Genomic DNA, 16,412 nt, shown 5'->3' on the forward strand with positions numbered 1-16,412 from the left:
AGGTGTAGCCATGATATGATCTGTCCATGTAATTGGTGTGATCATCCATAATAATCTGGGTGGGATGGATTCAGTTGAAAGGCCCAGAGCAGAGCTCCTTTCCCAGAAGAAAATTCGCCTGTGGGCAGCAGTTTCAGCTTGAGCTGGAGTTCAGCCTGCCGTTCCGATGGCCTGCCCTGTGGATTTCAGACCTGCCTAGCCAGCACCCACAATCAGCTAAGCCACTCCATTGCAGGAAAGCTCTCAGTCTGTCTGTATCTTTCCTCTGAAAGATGGAGGGGGCGTGTCATGTATGGCAATGGTAGCCATGATTGGGGGTTTGACCTGATTCCTGAGCCATCTGGAACCACAGGAGGGCTTCAGCAGAGTGACCACGGTCTGACTCCCATTGACAAGGGCTCACTCTGGGCCAAGGAGTCCTGTTGGAGAGCGGCAGAGAAAAGTCAGATTAGGAATGAAATTGATGTGTCCTAACGATGGGGTGTTACCTTGTTACTTAGCTGTAATTGGAAAGGCAATGGGGACTCACTGTACTTATTTAGTTATTTATTTTGTATCGTAACTAGCATAATGAACTCAAAATGTGGTCAAGTCCTGGTGGAACTGAGACAAACTTTTTCTTTAAGTAAGCTCAACACCCAACCTGGGGCTCAAACTCACAACCTTGAGATCAAGAGTTGTACGCTCTACTGACTAAGCCAGCCAGGTGCCCTGGAACTGAGACAGACTTTAATCCCATCAGATCTTTGAGGTCATGGCCATTTTGTACTTGTTTTGAATTCAGTCTGTTTTCAGTATGTGATCTTACCACAAACCTAAACAGATGTTGTGATGGTCTGCTTAACTGCCCCTGAGACTTGCTCAGTCGGTCCGTACCTGTATGGAGCCAACACAGTGGGTTCTACAGTCAGATGTTCTTAGCTTTTTCCCTTGACTTGCTGTGAGTGACCCTTTGGCAAATGACGCACCTTCTCTAAGCCTCAGTGTTCACTTCTGTGAACAGTAGGTACTTGATAAGTAACTGGCTTAAATGCCAGCATGCTGGTGAAGCATTTGCCTAGAGGCTGCTTGGAGTATGTGCTCAGAACCCATTACTAATCATTCATATCGGGAGGAGTATCTGCCAGGAGCAATTCATGGCTTAGGGAGACGTCAGACAGTCCTGCAGTGTCTCTTTCCAGACAGAACGGATATACCTCAAACAATTTTTAAAAAGCATTTACAAACTCAGATTGATCTCATCTGTTGTGAGATGAATTTTGAGTTTGTTTTTTTTTAAGTAATTTTATTTTTATTTTTTAATGTTTATTTTTGAGAGGGAGACGAGCGCAAGAGAGGGAGGGGCAGAAAGAGAAGGAGACACAGAATCTGAAGGAGGCTCCGGTGTCTGAGCTGTCAGCACAGAGCCCGATGCGGGACTCAAACTCAGGAACCGTGAGATCATGACCTGAGCTGAAGTCAGACGCTTAACAACTAAGCCACCTAGGTGCCCCAGGAATTTTGAGTTTTGATATACTTTTGAGCTACCATAAAACATCTACTGTCTCTAACATACTCTAAATTTCCTCAGAAGGTAGACTCCACAGTTGTAGAATATGAGTCAAAAGTCTGTTAGCTTTTTTTTTTTTTTTTTTTAGTAGTCTCCATGTCCAATGTATGGCTTGAACTCACGATCCTGAGATCAAAAGTTGCATACTCTACTGACTGAGCCAGCCAGGCACTCCATTAGTCTTTTTTTTTTTTTTTTTTTTTTGTAAAAAATGGGATATATTGCATACACCAAGCACACTAAACTTCTTTTGGCAATTTTTTTCTTTTTTGTTAATTTTTTTAAATGTTTATTTATTTTTGAGGAAGACAGAGAGTGACAGCAGGGGAAGGACAGAGAGAGGGAGACACAGAATCCAAAGCAGGGTCCAGGCTCTGAGCTGTCAGCACAGAGCCCAATGCGGGGCTCAAACTCACGAAATGTGAGATCATGACCTGAGCTGAGGTCAGACACTTAACCGACTGAGCCACCCAGGTGCCCCACTTTTTTTGGCAATTAAAAAAAATTGTGGTAAAATATATTTAACATAGGGGCACCTGGGTGGTTCAGTTGGTTAAGCCTCTGACTCTTTCTGACTCTTGATTTCAGCTCAGGTCATGATCTCACAGTTTGTGGGTTCAAGCCCCTCATTAGGCCCTGCACTGACAGTGTGGAGCCTGCTTGGGATTCTCTTTCTCTCTCTCTCTGCCCCTCCCCTGCCTGTGGTAGCTCCCTCTGTCAAAAGTAAATAAATAAACCTAAATATATGTATGTATTTATTTATATATATGTATAAATATATATATATATTTAATATAAATTTTAACATTTTTGTGTGTACAATTAAATGCCATTAAGTACATTCACGATGTTAGAGTCTTTTCAATACGGCAAACTCACAAGGTTTTCCTGAAGTATGAGTTTGAGTGAGTGAATACACCTTCCATTTCATGACAATTGCAGGGCCCCCCACTAGTGTGGAGGTCCTACATGATCATAACCTCGTACAACAGATTTACTGTATGTGAGATGAAATCCTAACTCTGCTTGTGAAGACCACCTCAGGCATTCCCTTTAGGTGAGCTCTCAGGTGCTTGGTAAGGTCCCTCTTAAGACAGAAGTTTCTCTGGCACTGACTCCCTGTGTAAAGGGCCTCTCTCTCGTGTGGATACTGATAAGACTCAAGCTCTGGCTGAAAGCTGTCTCACATGTATGGCATATGTGAGGTTTCTCTGCAGCATGGTCCCCCTGGTCTGCTGAGACCCCCCCTGTCAAGGCATAATGCTTTGTCACCTGGCACAATTATAAGGTCCCTCTCCTGTGTGGACACACTGATGGGTGGGAAGATTGGACTTTTGACAGAAGCTTGTCTCGCTGCTTTTATAAGGCTTCTCTGCAGTGTGAGCACCCTGATGTTTGGTGGGATCCCTACTCAAACAGAAGGTTTTCTCACACCAATCAGACACACAGGGCCTCTCTCTGCTGTGAATGGTTTGGTGTGTGATAAGGTTTGAACTCCACAACCACTGCATTTATAAGGTTTCTCTCCAGTGTGGATTCTGTGTTGTATGAGAAGGTTTGATTGCCGACAGTAAGTTTCCCCACAACGAAGGCACGTATGAGCTTTCTGCCCAGCGTGCGCCCCCTGTGTGTGATCAGACTTGGTTTTCTGATAGGTTTCCCCACAGTTGTTGCATTGATGAGGTTTCTCTCCAGTGTGGAATATCTGACTTGATAAAGCCATGAGCAATTCCTAAAGGCTCTTCCACACTCGCATTTATTTCTCTCTAGAACGAATTTTCTGATGGCCAGTGAGGCGCGTTCTGCCCCAAGGGTTTTCTACGGTCACTGCACTTAAACAGCTTCTCCCCATGATGGATTTTCCAATGCTGAGTAAGGGTGGAGCGCCCAGTGAGCGCTTTCCCACATTCATCACACGCTGAAGGGCTGCTCTCTCCAGCATGTTTTCTCAGATGCTAGAAGGTGGGGTTTCTGACCTAGGTTTTCCTACAATCACTACATAATAGGATTTCTTTAGTTGGGGGATTTTCTGATGCTTACTGGTGGTTGAACAACCCAATACATTTCTCAAAAAAAAACTTTTTTAATGTTTATTTGAGAGAGAGACAGAGCATGAGCAGGGGAGAGGCAAGGAGAGAGGGAAACACAGAATCTGAAGTGGGCTCCAAGTGGTCAGCAACATGGAGCCCAACACAGGGCTTGAACTCACGAACCGTGAGATCATGACCTGAGCTGAAGTTGGATGCTTAACTGACTGAGCCATCCAGGCATCCCCCCGCCCAATACATTTCTTATAATATTTTAATATTATTTAATATTTAATATTTAGTATTATTTTTTTTTTAATTTAAGTAGGCTCCGTGCCCAACCTGAGGCTTGAACTCACAATTTCGTGATCGAGAGCTGCATGCTCTACTGACTGAGTAAACCAGATGCCCCAGAAGAGCTTTCTTCTTATGGGATGTTGACATCTCTATCAGCTTTCTTATGATTGAAGGCTTTTTCTCCAATGGGGGGTTTTCTGGGGATAACTGTTGTTCTGCTAGAACATGACCTGGGGGAAGGAGATGCTTTTCTTTCTTTCGTGGAATTTTGCTGCTATTTCTAAATAGCTCGTAGATTTAGAATACTCATCAAATCTTCCATTTATATCTGCTGCTTTACGACCACCCCCTCCTGGAGTACTCAGGTTATTTTTGGTTGTCAATTTTTGGTCTAAGATAATAAATAGAAAAGAAGGAAAATGACATTAATCTCTGTGGTAAAGAAAAGAAACATTCTATTAAAAGTCTGGAGTGATTTACATCACTCTGAGATAAATGCCCAGGCAGCCTAGGCATTAGAGGCAGACAGAGCCTCAGTGAGAATTCTAGCTGCACCACTGAATTGGTTGGAGTGCTGAGTCTGTTTCCTCATGCGTAAAATAGCAATATAAACTACCTCCTAGGTCACAGATTCTTCTGAGTATAGAATGTATGTAAAAGCCTTAAGCACTGTACATGACATACTAAGTTACCATGTTTATTCAGTAAACAGTAGCTACTGTATTCAAAAAGCACAATGCTAGGGGCACCTGGGTGGCTCATTCAGTTAAGTATCTTACTCTTAGTTTTGGCTCAGGTCATGATCTTACAGTTCATGAGATCGAGCCCCGCATCAGGTTCAGAGCTGACAGCTCAGAGGCTGCTTGGGATTCTCTCTCTCTCTCTCTCTCTCTCTCTCTCTCTGCCTCTTCCCCCTGCGTGCTCTCTCTCGCTCTCGCTCTCAAAATAAATAGATAAAAACCAAAAAAACGAAAGCACATGCTAAATATATTCCCCTGACATTGGTCGTTGTGGGTCTCTGGCAGCGCCAAGAGGAGGCAGAGGAGAGCGTCGAATGCCCCTGCGTCAGAAACTCATCAATTTCACGTCTGTGTTCTGAATGCTTCAATCCTCTGCTAACTGCATCTCCCCTCTGAAGATACTTCACTTCCAGTCACTGTCTGCCTTACCCCTGCTGCCACATTCCTGCCCCAGCAACCAGCCTGGTACCCATGTTTTGTCACTACCTGTGGTCTCTGGGTGACAGAGGGATGCTGTCAACACATCAGAAGCAGTAACACATTTGGATTAGTGGAGATGGGCCCAATTTGATAGATGAAGGAAAAGACTTGCAGAATAAACTTCGTCTCCTACTTCCAATGAAATGTGATCGTGCCATTGGGGCGCCTGGGTGGCTCAGTAGGTTGAGAGTCTGACTCTTGATCTTAGCTCAGGTCTTGATCTCAAGGTCGTGAGTTCAGGACCCATGTTGGGCTCCATGCTGGGCATGAGGCCTACTTTGAATAAATGAATGAATGAATGAATGATCTTGCCATTAATCAAGACATACTACTGTAGTAGGTTGCATAATGGCCACCCAAAGGCTTGGTCAAGTCCTAATCCCTGGAACTTGTAAATGTTATTTTATTTGGAAAAAGGGTCTAATTAAGTTAAGGAATTTGAGATGAGATCAGCCTTTTATTTCTAACTATGGGGAAACAGAACCCAAAGCTCTTCTGCTTAATCTGACTGAGGTGTCACTGCTATATCACATTAACCAGGAAGATATTCACAGAAGAAACCAAGGCCGTGAGGGTTGTTGACCTTGTTGGCTAGGGAGGAAAATCCCTGTAATTAAGGTAAGGTAAGGGGAATGGAGGGAGATCAGCTGGGACAAAGGTCTGTGGCAACCAGACCTCCCTCACATGTCTATACTTTCACCCTAATAGCAGAAATCAAAGACTTAAAAAGAACTCCCCCACCACCACCATTTCAGAATAGGTATTATAAATTCTTTACTGGGAAAGGAGTCCAGTAAAGATGGATGATATGCCTGCGGTTAACATTCTGGTTGGCAGGCAGACAGTGCTGCTGGAATGTGAGGGAGAAAAGTTTACATCACAGGCAGCCCTTTGCTGTGCAAAATGAGGCTCTGGAGTCGGCATTTTATACTTTAATATCTTTTGCTGGATTCTTATACTTGACGACATTTGTAAATGCTTCTTCAAACAAATCAAGTTAATCCACTAACTTTTGCAGAGAATTTGGTTAATTTCCAGTGAATTGTTTTCTGGAGAACAAGGCCTGCGTTCTGTTCTTAGAGGCCCCGTTCTCAGATGAGGCTCTTTTTGCACATGCTGCCCAGTGCTGTGCCGGCCTGGCCACGACACAAACTGTGGTGCCATGGGCCACTCAACCACCACTGAAATGGACTCCAAATAAAAGATGAGAGGGGCGCCTGGTTGGCTCAGTCAGTTAAGCATCTGACTTCAGCTCAGGTCATGATCTCACAGTTCATGGGTTCGAGCCCCACATGGGGCTCTGTGCTGACAGCTCAGAGCCTGGAGCCTGCTTCAGATTCTGTGTCTCCCTCTCTCTCTGCCCCTCCCTCCCTGGCTTGCACTCTGCCCTCTCTCTCTCTCTCAAAAAAAAAAAAAAAAGAAAGAAAGAAAGAAAGAAAGAAAGAAAGAAAAAGAAAAAAGTAAATAAATAAACATTAAAAAAATTTTTTTTAATTAAAAAAAAAAAAAGATGAGACCTTTCCTTGGATCAAGCCATGTGTGATATATTGTCATATAATATGGATTGACATTCCTCAAAAAACTTTAAAGGAAATATTGTTTGACTCAGTTCTCCTATTTTTAAATTGGGAAAAGTTATTATTTAATCTAAAAACTATACTTTGGTTTCTGCAGTTTTCCCCAATTTATTAGAAGTGTGTTCAATCAATTGCATGTTGCTGCATTTCACCCTGCGGTCCATCCCACCTGGGCGTCCCCTGTGCCCAGCACCCCATCCTTATCACCGGCCACTCTGGGCTGTATCAGGAACCAGGTAGTGCAGCTGGGTGGTGAGCCCAGCCCAGACGACATTCAGGCCACTGGCTCTATGCAGCACTGGCCCAAGGCGACTGTCCAGATGCCCCTGCCTGCCTTGCACAGGGAGCCATGTCTCTCACAGAGCCACCCATGACTGCCCCCTCTGGGCCCATATTATTGAAAACAAGTGGCCTTGTTACCAGGCTGGGTTGGACAGGCCTCCTGAGTCAGTCACTTTCAGCAGTGCTCCATGTCGGCTGCGGGTCACAAAATCCCCGTCTCAGGAGCTGGCCTCCAGCCCATTCCTGTAACCCGCAGCCAGCTGGTCATCTGTAGGCAATTCCACATCGTGTAGGCACTTTCTCCACCCAAACCATCACAACCACGGTCACACATGTACACACACGCACACATACGTCCCAATACCACACACACACACACACACACAGCTCAGCTCGTTGTCCGGGAGGATGGACTGAGAGAGGATAAGGTGTTCACTCTCCATTTAGTCCTGGAAGTGGCCAGAAGAGTGTAATCTGTAAAGAAAGCATCGTTAACTTTCTAATTGATTGAGGTTCCATGGAGTTACAAAGATGAATTGGTCCATGAGCCTCCACCCTAGGAGTTACAGTCTGGAAAACAAAAGTGAGCAGTTCGAGAGTTGCAGGAACTAGTAGACTGAGCCGATCCCGTGCACTGAGAGGCAACTTCCTCTCTCTTCTGATCCTCCGTGGCCCTCGTCCTGGGCATTTAATCGCTTGCCAGGTGCTCTTGGTTCTACCGCCACGAGATCTCCATAGCAACCTCCTCCTCCCATTGCTGCCTCCGCTCCCCTACAACCAAGACGCCACTAGGCCCTCGGGTGCCAAGAGCGGCTCTGCTCACCACACCCCGTGCCAGGCGCCCAGGCCGGGCCCCTAATGGGAAGCCTGTCCTCTGCAACCCTGACCTTCACCGTCGTTGGGCCTCCTGCCTCACCGAAAATCAAGGCTCTCTGGTCTGACTTATCTCAACTTCCTGACCTCTCACCTAACTCAGAAGGTCTGCACATCCCCACCATCTCCTTACCTGCAGTTGTGGAGGAAGAAGCTTACCCCTAGTCCCTGAGAAGTGGCTTGCAGGAACCAGCCAAGACTGGACGGCACGCCTGGGGGGTAAGCAGCAGCAGCAGCAGCAGCAGCAGTGGAGACGTGGAAGGGCCACAGCCAGGGGCGGCCACTGGGAGGTGACCTGTGGGAGTAGGTGGGCCGCTCCGTCCACCGAAAAGCAGCAGCGAGGCTCTGGGCGCCAGCCTGGCCGCATCCGTACGCACAGACGCTCACAGGGCATGCCGGCACAGGGGCTGTGGCCGTTTCTCCAAAAGTGAATAACTTCATTTGCACAAAACCCACATGAATTTTTGCCACAGCTGAAAATACTGTCAAGTGAGGTGACCTCACCTGCCAGCCGCCCCCACCCAGCCCCCGTATCCCAGCTGAGGCCCCCCTGGCCTGTGGCCATCACCGAGAACCGCTCCTGGATATGAGTCTATCTCCTCTGTCCCTCCAGCCTTAGTGAAGCCCCCTTACAGACAAGATGTGGCTGAGCCCCTGACGGTGCCTCCAGAGGATCCTGTGGTCCTGTGTGGGTGCTCACGAGTGAGCAGAGGGGGCTCGTGTTTGGACACACAGGAGAAAGTGGGGCCAGTTTCCATAGACAGCAGCCGTGTCTCTTGCAGTCCCATGAGCCCCGATGCTGACTTGGATCCTGCCTTTGGATTCTGCGACCTCTCTGTGCCCCGTATCACCCTCCCTTCCCCACTTTTCACTGGACTTAGTCTGGAGAGGCTAAGTGATAAGCACTGATGAAACTTTGGATTGTAGCACTAACCACTCTCCTGGACCAGGAACCTCTGACTACTGGCAGGAAGCACTTAACACCGTGACTCCCCAGAGCAGCTGTTGCCATGGGCATGTACATGGTAGAGCGATGATCCAAATGAATCAGCACAGCAGTTCTGACCAGAAGGTAAGGATTTAAGAGGCCTCCCTCTGGGGTGCCTGGGTGGCTCAGTCAGTTAAGCATCCAACTTCAGATCAGGTCATGATTTCATGGTTCATGAGTTGGCTTGTGCTGTCTCTCTCCCTCCCCCACCCCCCACCAAATCAAAAATAAAGAAAGATTAAAAAATTAAAAAAAAAAAAAGATGCCTCCCTCTTATTCCACGACTTGCAGAGACCATCCCTGTGTAGTCTCAGGGCACTTGGTTTAAAGGTGACAGAGAACTATGGAATCATGTATCCATTTCCAATAACAACTAAAAACTAGCTCGAGTATCACCCTCATTCAGTTTGGGATCCAGGTCCCCAGTCACAATGCTCACATCCATAGAGCCGTAGCAGAGAGATGTCCAGATGGCCCATCTGTCCCTCCCCATAGCTTCAGCCTGCTCCCTCTCTACGTGTCCAGGCTTCCCGAGTGTTTAGAGGCATCTCTTGGGTCCTGCACTGGGATGTTGGACAGGAGGGGCCGGGCGCTGGGAAGAGGCTGGTGAGGGTTCCTGAGCACAAGGCTGGAGCAGAGGTCCCTTGCTCCCGGCCTGGCCTTGGGACAAGCACAGCGCCTTGCCCTCAGGACCCAGCTCTTACAGGCCAGCTACCCTCCCCACAGGGTGTCACTCAGCGAAGGCAGCATCCAGCCAGATGGGTTAAAGCTCTGTTTTACCCCCTACATCCAGGGTGTAGATGGCCCTGAAGCCTAGAGATGGGACAGTTTCCGGGCCAGGTGTCCTGTAGGGCTGGGGCTGCAGGAACATGGTCGAATCTCTCCCAAAGGAAACACCAACTGCAGGAGAGATATTGTCCCCAAAGCCATGCTTGGAGTGTGGTTGTGCAAGCTGGTAACCGGCTCCAGCAGCTACTTCGAGAGCCAAGGTGCTTCCCAATCCTCCGCAGGTCTCTGAGGGAAGGCAGCTCTCCTAAACTAAGCTCAGGAACAGAGCTTTTCACAGAAAGCCAGGAGGTACCACCCCTCCCCAGGACGGCGGAGGCAGTACTGAATAGTGGCTGCTGACCTTGGAGTCTGATGCCAGGGGAAAAAAAGAAGGCTGAGGGTTCTGTTTCACCTGTTCTGCCTCCACCAGACCCTGCCCTCTCAGGCTGAAGGATTGGTGTGGTCTCCTGCTGATTGTCACTGGTTGGCTGGTTGTCGCTGTAGCCACTGAGAACGTGTTAGATTCCTCGGTCCTTGTTTCTGTAGGGGAAGACGAGCCTGAATTCAGCAGATGGGGTCTGGACAAGGTTTGCAATTGGAGAAATGTAGCTGCAGTGATCTTGTGTGGGGCCTGATGTCTTTGCTGCTTCTACACCTAAACATGTAAGTAGGAAGCGGTGGGTCATATGCTCGCAATTTTCCAGTCCCTTAAGTGTTAGAGGGGATTCTCCCACTCAGGGACTGCCGTAGGTAGACGTAGGTAGACGTAGGTAGACGGCGACAGTGGGACATGCAGATTGCCAAGCGAAGGAGAAAGGGAAATCCCAGCTTTACTCAAAAAACGGGGCCAGTGTTCCCAGGGAAGCCATTTCTCAGGGTGACAGTGCCACCTGTGGGACACAGCCATCGGGCGCACCTGCTCCCGAAGAACTCCAGACTCTGGAGGCTTTGTAACTCTCCAGCCTCATACCCCCATTTTGGGGTGAATCAAGTCAAAGCTGATGATTAACAAGATGGGAGTAGCCTAAAATGTCTCCCTAGTAAGACAGAGATGGTATATTTAAGAGTCCGAGAGGTTTTACATGAAGAAATGGCACCACTGCTTTGGAAGCAAACACCTGAAAAAAAGACATGGGTCAGTGGGAACTTCAGGTCTCAGAGTTCCCCTAAATGCCTGGGTTTGGTTCACTGATGGCCCAGCCTAGATGAAACCTGATGGGGTCCACTGGGTGGCTGACGCTGCCCAGCTTCAGGGCCGGCGACGCAAAACTGAAAGCCAATGTCACGGCTCTGCTCAGCAGGGAGAACTCAAAGCTGTTCTCATCATTAATCTGGCCAGCATTCCACTGAGCTTTTACTGACTTGGGCTGTTAGTCAATGGCCTGGCTGCTTGGTTTGCCACTTGAAGATGACAGAGACAATTAAAGGCATGCCCTTTGGGGCAATGCACTTTGGAAACACACCTTGGCTCTGACAGCTGAGTCACTCATGTGCGTGCCCAAGGTTGGGACCTGGTCTCAAAGGCTGGCACTTTTAAGATGCTGATCAAGGGGCATCTGCATGGCTGTCAGTTGAGCATCTGATTCTTGGTTTCGGCTCAGGTCATGATCCCAGGGTCGTGGGATTGAGCCCTGCGTCTGGCTCCGTGCTGAGTGTGGAGCTTGCTTGGGATTCTCTCTCTCTCCCTCTTCCCCTCTCCCCTTCTTGTGTACTCTCTCTCTAAAAAAATAAAATAAAATAAAGAATACAAAAAGAAAGAAAGAAAGAAAGAAAGAAAGAAAAAGAAAGAAAGAAAGAAAGATATATAAAATGCTGATCAAGCCTACACTGCCTAGAAGCTCCCTCCCACTCCTCCTAAATCGACTCCACCAAACTTTCAACACTTTTTAGGGGCTTTCTTGATGCCAGTGTCCCTGGTCTATTCTGATGGAACTTAGACCACATCGTTATGGCCCTTGAAACTAAGATGTGTCATGTTTTAGGCTTTGTAGACCATCTACAGTCTGACATCTGGTGCACCTTTTGTCCCCAGATCTAACCAACAATGGGCCAACAGTCAAGGTGTTGGATGGACATTCCACACTCCCTACCATCCACAGCATCTGAGTGCCAAGGGCTGGAATGGCCTCCTCCAAATTATCCCTACCTCCCTCACCTCCTCCCGATCCACAGACCCTAGTAAGGTGTCATGGTCGCTAAACGTGGCTGCCCCCTGAAAGTGTTCATCTCCTCTTGGTTGGCCACCATCTCTTGGGTAATGGTCAGGATGAAAGGGAGCTTTGTAGACTTGTTTTAAAAATTAAAGATTCTGCCCTGACCATTCCTGAGTATGACAGTTCTTCCCCCGGCCTCCCATGGCTACCCCAGGCCATCCTGGTTGATAGACCCTTTGGATACAGCCCAGCCAAAAGGGAGCCTAGGGAATTCCAACTTAATTCTGGTTCAGCCACCAGGATTCTCTTCATGGACTGACATAATTCTAGATCACAAAGACAATGACCATTCAATTGAGGGCATTGCTCTCCAGTTCCCCCACAGTGGCCCACATGTGCTGTGGCAGGCTGAACAATAGTCCCCAAAGACAGCCAGGTCCTAATGCTTGGAACCTGTGAATGTTACTTTACAGGGAAAAAGAGATTTTGAAGATCTGATTAAGTTAAGGATCTTCAGCAGAGAGATTATCATGGCTTTAGGATTAAGTTAAGGATCTTCAGATGGGGAGATTATCCTGGGTTATCCCAGTGGGCACTACGTGTAATCCCAGGTGTCTTTCTAAGAGGGAAGCAGGGAGGGATTTGACTACAGAAGGCAATGTGGCAGTGGGAACACAGAGACAAAGAAGGATTTAAGATGCTGTTAAAACCCTGGACTTGAAGATGAGGAAGGTGATAAACCAGAACACATTTCCTGGTACCACTGGTCATGGGCACTGGAGTGGGCTCTGCAGGGTCAAGACCGTAGTCTCCACCTGCTTTCTGAGAGCTTACACTTTGGGTGTGATACAGAGAGCCAGCCAGGCAAATTGTGGGGCGGCAAGAGGGGTAGATGCAGTGTACACACCTTGCTTGAGTGGAGGAGTGGGGACAGGCCTGGAAACGGCTGGTTTGCCAGAGGTGAGTTTTGAAAGGCTGTTGGGAAGGGTTAGAAAATGCCGGGAACGGGGGGCTCCTGGTTGCCTCATTCCGGAGAGCGCAGGACTCTTGATCTCAGGGTCTTGTGAGTTCGAGCCCCATGTTGGGTGTAGAGATTACTTAAAACACATAAAACTTTAAAAAAATGCTGGGAATGTTCCTAGCCTGGTAGGTAATATGGTATGCGGAAGGAGAAAAGATTGGACATACAGATGAAGCCACTCGCCAACAGGCTCCACCTCAAATTATTCATTCACTGGAAAAACTAGGTGCCTGTGTCAGGCACTATGTTGGTCACAGAGGTTACAGTGAGGAATGAGACAGAGGTCCTTATGTGGGAATGTGTGGGCGAGTGAAGGGAACTGACGTGAGAGCCAATGTGGCTGAAGCACGGGGCCCAAGTGGCAAAGTAGAGGACAGTGCCGTCTGGAAGGCAGGGACCGGATCATGCAGGGCCTTGCATGCAGTGGTTAGGGGCTTGGATTTTACTCTGAGGGCAGTAACATGATTTTTCATTCATTCTGCAACAGCCTTAGGAACTAGGACGTTTTATCCCAATTTTACTGACGAGGAAGGTCAGGTTGGAAGGGGATAGGGTTAGGTAATTTGTTCAAAACTCAGCCGCAGCTGCACGGGAGAGGCCAGACCAGGGTCATTGAAAGTCCCGTGGGCTCGGGTTTTTCCGGCCCTGAGGGCCGCCAGTCCCGCCCCGTCCGTCGAGGCCCTGCGCCCACTGAGCATGCGCCGCTGGCCTACGGAAGCCGGGAGGGAGGGGGCGGGGCCGAGGCGGGCGGGCGCGGGGAAAATGGCGGCGGCGGCGAACGGGACTGGAGGGAGCAGCGGGATGGAGGTGGATGCAGCAGGTAACGGGCCTCGCGGGGGCGGCCTCTGGTGACGCCCCTCGGGGAGCGACAAGCCCCCCCCCCCCCCCCGCCGTACTCCATGGAGGACTCAGGGGGCGGGACGGCGATACCGCTCCCTGGGCTGCTAACCTGCGGGAGGGATGTATGGCTCCGGCTCTGCCGTCTCCCGCTCCCAGCTCTGAGGCAGAACGTGCGGCCCGGACTCTCATTTGCTCTCCTTTTCCTCCACCCTCAGTAGTCCCCAGCGTGATGGCCTCCGGCGTGACGGGGAGCGTCTCAGTCGCTCTTCATCCCCTCGTCATTCTCAACATTTCAGACCATTGGATTCGTATGCGCTCCCAGGAGGGGCGGCCTATGCAGGGTGCGTCTTGGACGTAATTCTCCAACCTCCTTTCCTTGGTCACCTGCCCCCAGATAGGGGTCTTTGCCCCTTCCTTTGCTGGGGCCGGTTCCCCCTCCCCCAAGTCACCGTGTCCCCAGCATCTGGTTTACACTGACCTCGACCCTTGGGCTGTAATGATTAGGGACGGATTCCTAACCCTCACCTCTTACGTGTCGTTCCCTCCCCCAGTGATTGGGGCTCTGATCGGGAAACAGGAGGGCCGAAATATCGAGGTGATGAACTCCTTTGAGCTGCTGTCCCACACCGTGGAAGAGAAGATTATCATTGACAAGGAGTATTACTACACCAAGGAGGAGCAGTGTGAGAGGGGAATAGACCTGGGGGAGAGCAGTGGGCGTAAGAAACGCAGGCGAGTGGGGAAGATAGAATGCGTTGGGAAGAAGTGGGTGGGGGGCAGGGGGGAGTAAGGAGAGTAGCTGAACAGATCTCAGAAGAAGAGCACATTTAGGTATTCCCCCAAAGTAAAGGATGAGAGAAGATAGAAGGGGTTAATTATTGTGAATTGTCTTGTGAATTGAGCCAGGATTTGAGCAGGGAGGGGAGATACCAGGAGCTTCCAATCAGAAGGGTGGTTTCAAGAAATACACCGTGCCCTGGCTCTTCCCAGTCAAACAGGTGTTCAAGGAGCTGGAGTTTCTGGGTTGGTACACCACCGGGGGGCCGCCTGACCCCTCTGACATCCACGTCCATAAGCAGGTAACATGCTCACGCGCGCGTGCTGGGGCAGGGCATGAGGGTGAGGGGAAGAAAGATGGGCCTTCAACACGTGTGTCCACTGCCCCCTCTTCCAGGTGTGCGAGATAATCGAGAGCCCTCTCTTTCTTAAGTTGAACCCTATGACCAAACACACAGATGTGAGTAATACTGATCCCGAGCTCCCTGTGTCGTGCTTGTCGATCACCGTGCCTATTTTTTTATCCTCCTCCCCTGTTCTCTGTACATCTGTTGGCTTAAGTCTTCACTTGGGGTGAACTCTCCCGCTTACCAGCTGTGTGACTTTGGGTCAGTCTTTTAACCGCAGCTGGTTTTTTGCCTCACGTGGAAGATGAGGATAATCCCTACATCAGTGGGTCCTCGGGAAGATTAGACGAGAACACCTGTGGAAGAGCTCGGCCTGGCTTTTGGCATATAGTGGAAGCTCGGGTGTGCTTGATGTCGATAAGAGCTGTTCTCCGTTGCTTCCCTACAGCTTCCCGTCAGTGTTTTCGAGTCTGTCATCGATATAATCAATGGAGAGGTAATGCCCGGTCCTTTAACCCTCAGACATTGCTCCTGGCCTTTTTCTGCTTCTCACTGTCCCCTGGCACTCCACAGGCCACAATGCTGTTTGCTGAGCTGACCTACACTCTGGCCACAGAGGAAGCTGAACGCATCGGTGTAGACCACGTAGCCCGAATGACAGCCACAGGCAGCGGGGAGAACTCCACTGGTAATGAAGGCTGGAGGAGCTCCTTCAGCAGTTGGGGTGGAAACTGTTGTCACGTGCTTTTTCAACCTTGGCCTCTCCCCGTCTCCCTGCAGTGGCTGAACACCTGATAGCGCAACACAGTGCCATCAAGATGCTGCACAGCCGGGTCAAGCTCATCTTGGAATACGTCAAGGCCTCTGAAGCAGGTAGGACAGGTGAACCGCTTTTCCCCTCCCTCTTGGGGAAGTGACCGCATCCACATTAATGCGGTCTCTCTGTGCCTTTAGGGGAGGTCCCCTTTAATCACGAGATCCTGCGGGAGGCCTATGCTCTGTGTCACTGCCTTCCAGTGCTCAGCACGGACAAGTTCAAGACAGACTTCTACGATGTGAGTGTAAAACCGCGGGTGGGTGGGGAGGTGGGGCTGATGGATGGAACTTCTGCACGTGGGAGTGAACTCAGCCGTTCCCTGGGCAACCGGTTTTCTGTTCCTCCCAGCAATGTAACGACGTGGGGCTCATGGCCTACCTTGGCACCATCACCAAAACGTGCAACACCATGAACCAGTTTGTGAACAAGTTCAACGTCCTCTATGATCGACAAGGCATCGGCAGGCGGATGCGGGGGCTCTTCTTCTGAGGGTGCTTGAAGGGACGATGCACAGGTTGGACAGTGGTCCCACAGGGGAGGGGTGTTACACTCCCTTTAGAGAAACCTCTGTCAATAATAAAAGGGGAGCAGCCCCTCAGCACCCCTTCCGATGGCTCTGTCCTCTCTGTTGGGCCCCACGCTGGTTTCTCAACTTGGATCTTAAAAGGAGGCCCTTAGTTCCAGCCTTGCTTGGGCAGGACATCCTGCGGGGATTGGGAGCTCACTGCCACTTGAGGTGACCCCTCGTCCAGTCAGGTGGAGCACATCTATACTGAGCCAAAGGCTGCCTGCTCCCACTTCAGCCATCTGTGTTCTCTTTAAGGTTTCTCTGGGACAGCGGTACGTATAGACCAACCTCTAAACTTGACCAATGAC

The 16,412-nt window shown here is 49.5% G+C and overlaps 1 protein-coding gene across 1 annotated transcript; it reads left to right on the top strand.

Annotated features, from left to right (window-relative positions):
- Positions 1 to 13,494: 13,494 nt before the first annotated feature.
- Positions 13,495 to 16,143, top strand: COPS6 (COP9 signalosome subunit 6). The gene is made up of 10 exons (XM_042972460.1): positions 13,495 to 13,575; positions 13,811 to 13,936; positions 14,147 to 14,278; positions 14,586 to 14,674; positions 14,770 to 14,832; positions 15,168 to 15,215; positions 15,293 to 15,407; positions 15,500 to 15,592; positions 15,674 to 15,774; positions 15,885 to 16,143. The coding sequence occupies exons 1-10, from the start codon at positions 13,518 to 13,520 to the stop codon at positions 16,023 to 16,025; spliced, it is 966 nt and encodes a 321-aa protein (XP_042828394.1). The 5' UTR covers positions 13,495 to 13,517; the 3' UTR covers positions 16,026 to 16,143.
- The last annotated feature ends 269 nt before the right edge of the window (positions 16,144 to 16,412 follow it).

Source organism: Panthera tigris, chromosome E3 (assembly GCF_018350195.1).
Source record: "Panthera tigris isolate Pti1 chromosome E3, P.tigris_Pti1_mat1.1, whole genome shotgun sequence".
NCBI lineage: Eukaryota > Metazoa > Chordata > Mammalia > Carnivora > Felidae > Panthera > Panthera tigris.

Bases quoted from the DNA above. Each gene is read 5' to 3' on its own strand.
- COPS6 (XM_042972460.1), top strand. From the start codon at position 13,518: ATGGCGGCGGCGGCGAACGGGACTGGAGGGAGCAGCGGGATGGAGGTG. The intron at 15,216-15,292 runs GTAATGCCCGGT...GGCACTCCACAG, and splicing joins TCGATATAATCAATGGAGAG to GCCACAATGCTGTTTGCTGA. The intron at 15,408-15,499 runs GTAATGAAGGCT...GTCTCCCTGCAG, and splicing joins CAGCGGGGAGAACTCCACTG to TGGCTGAACACCTGATAGCG.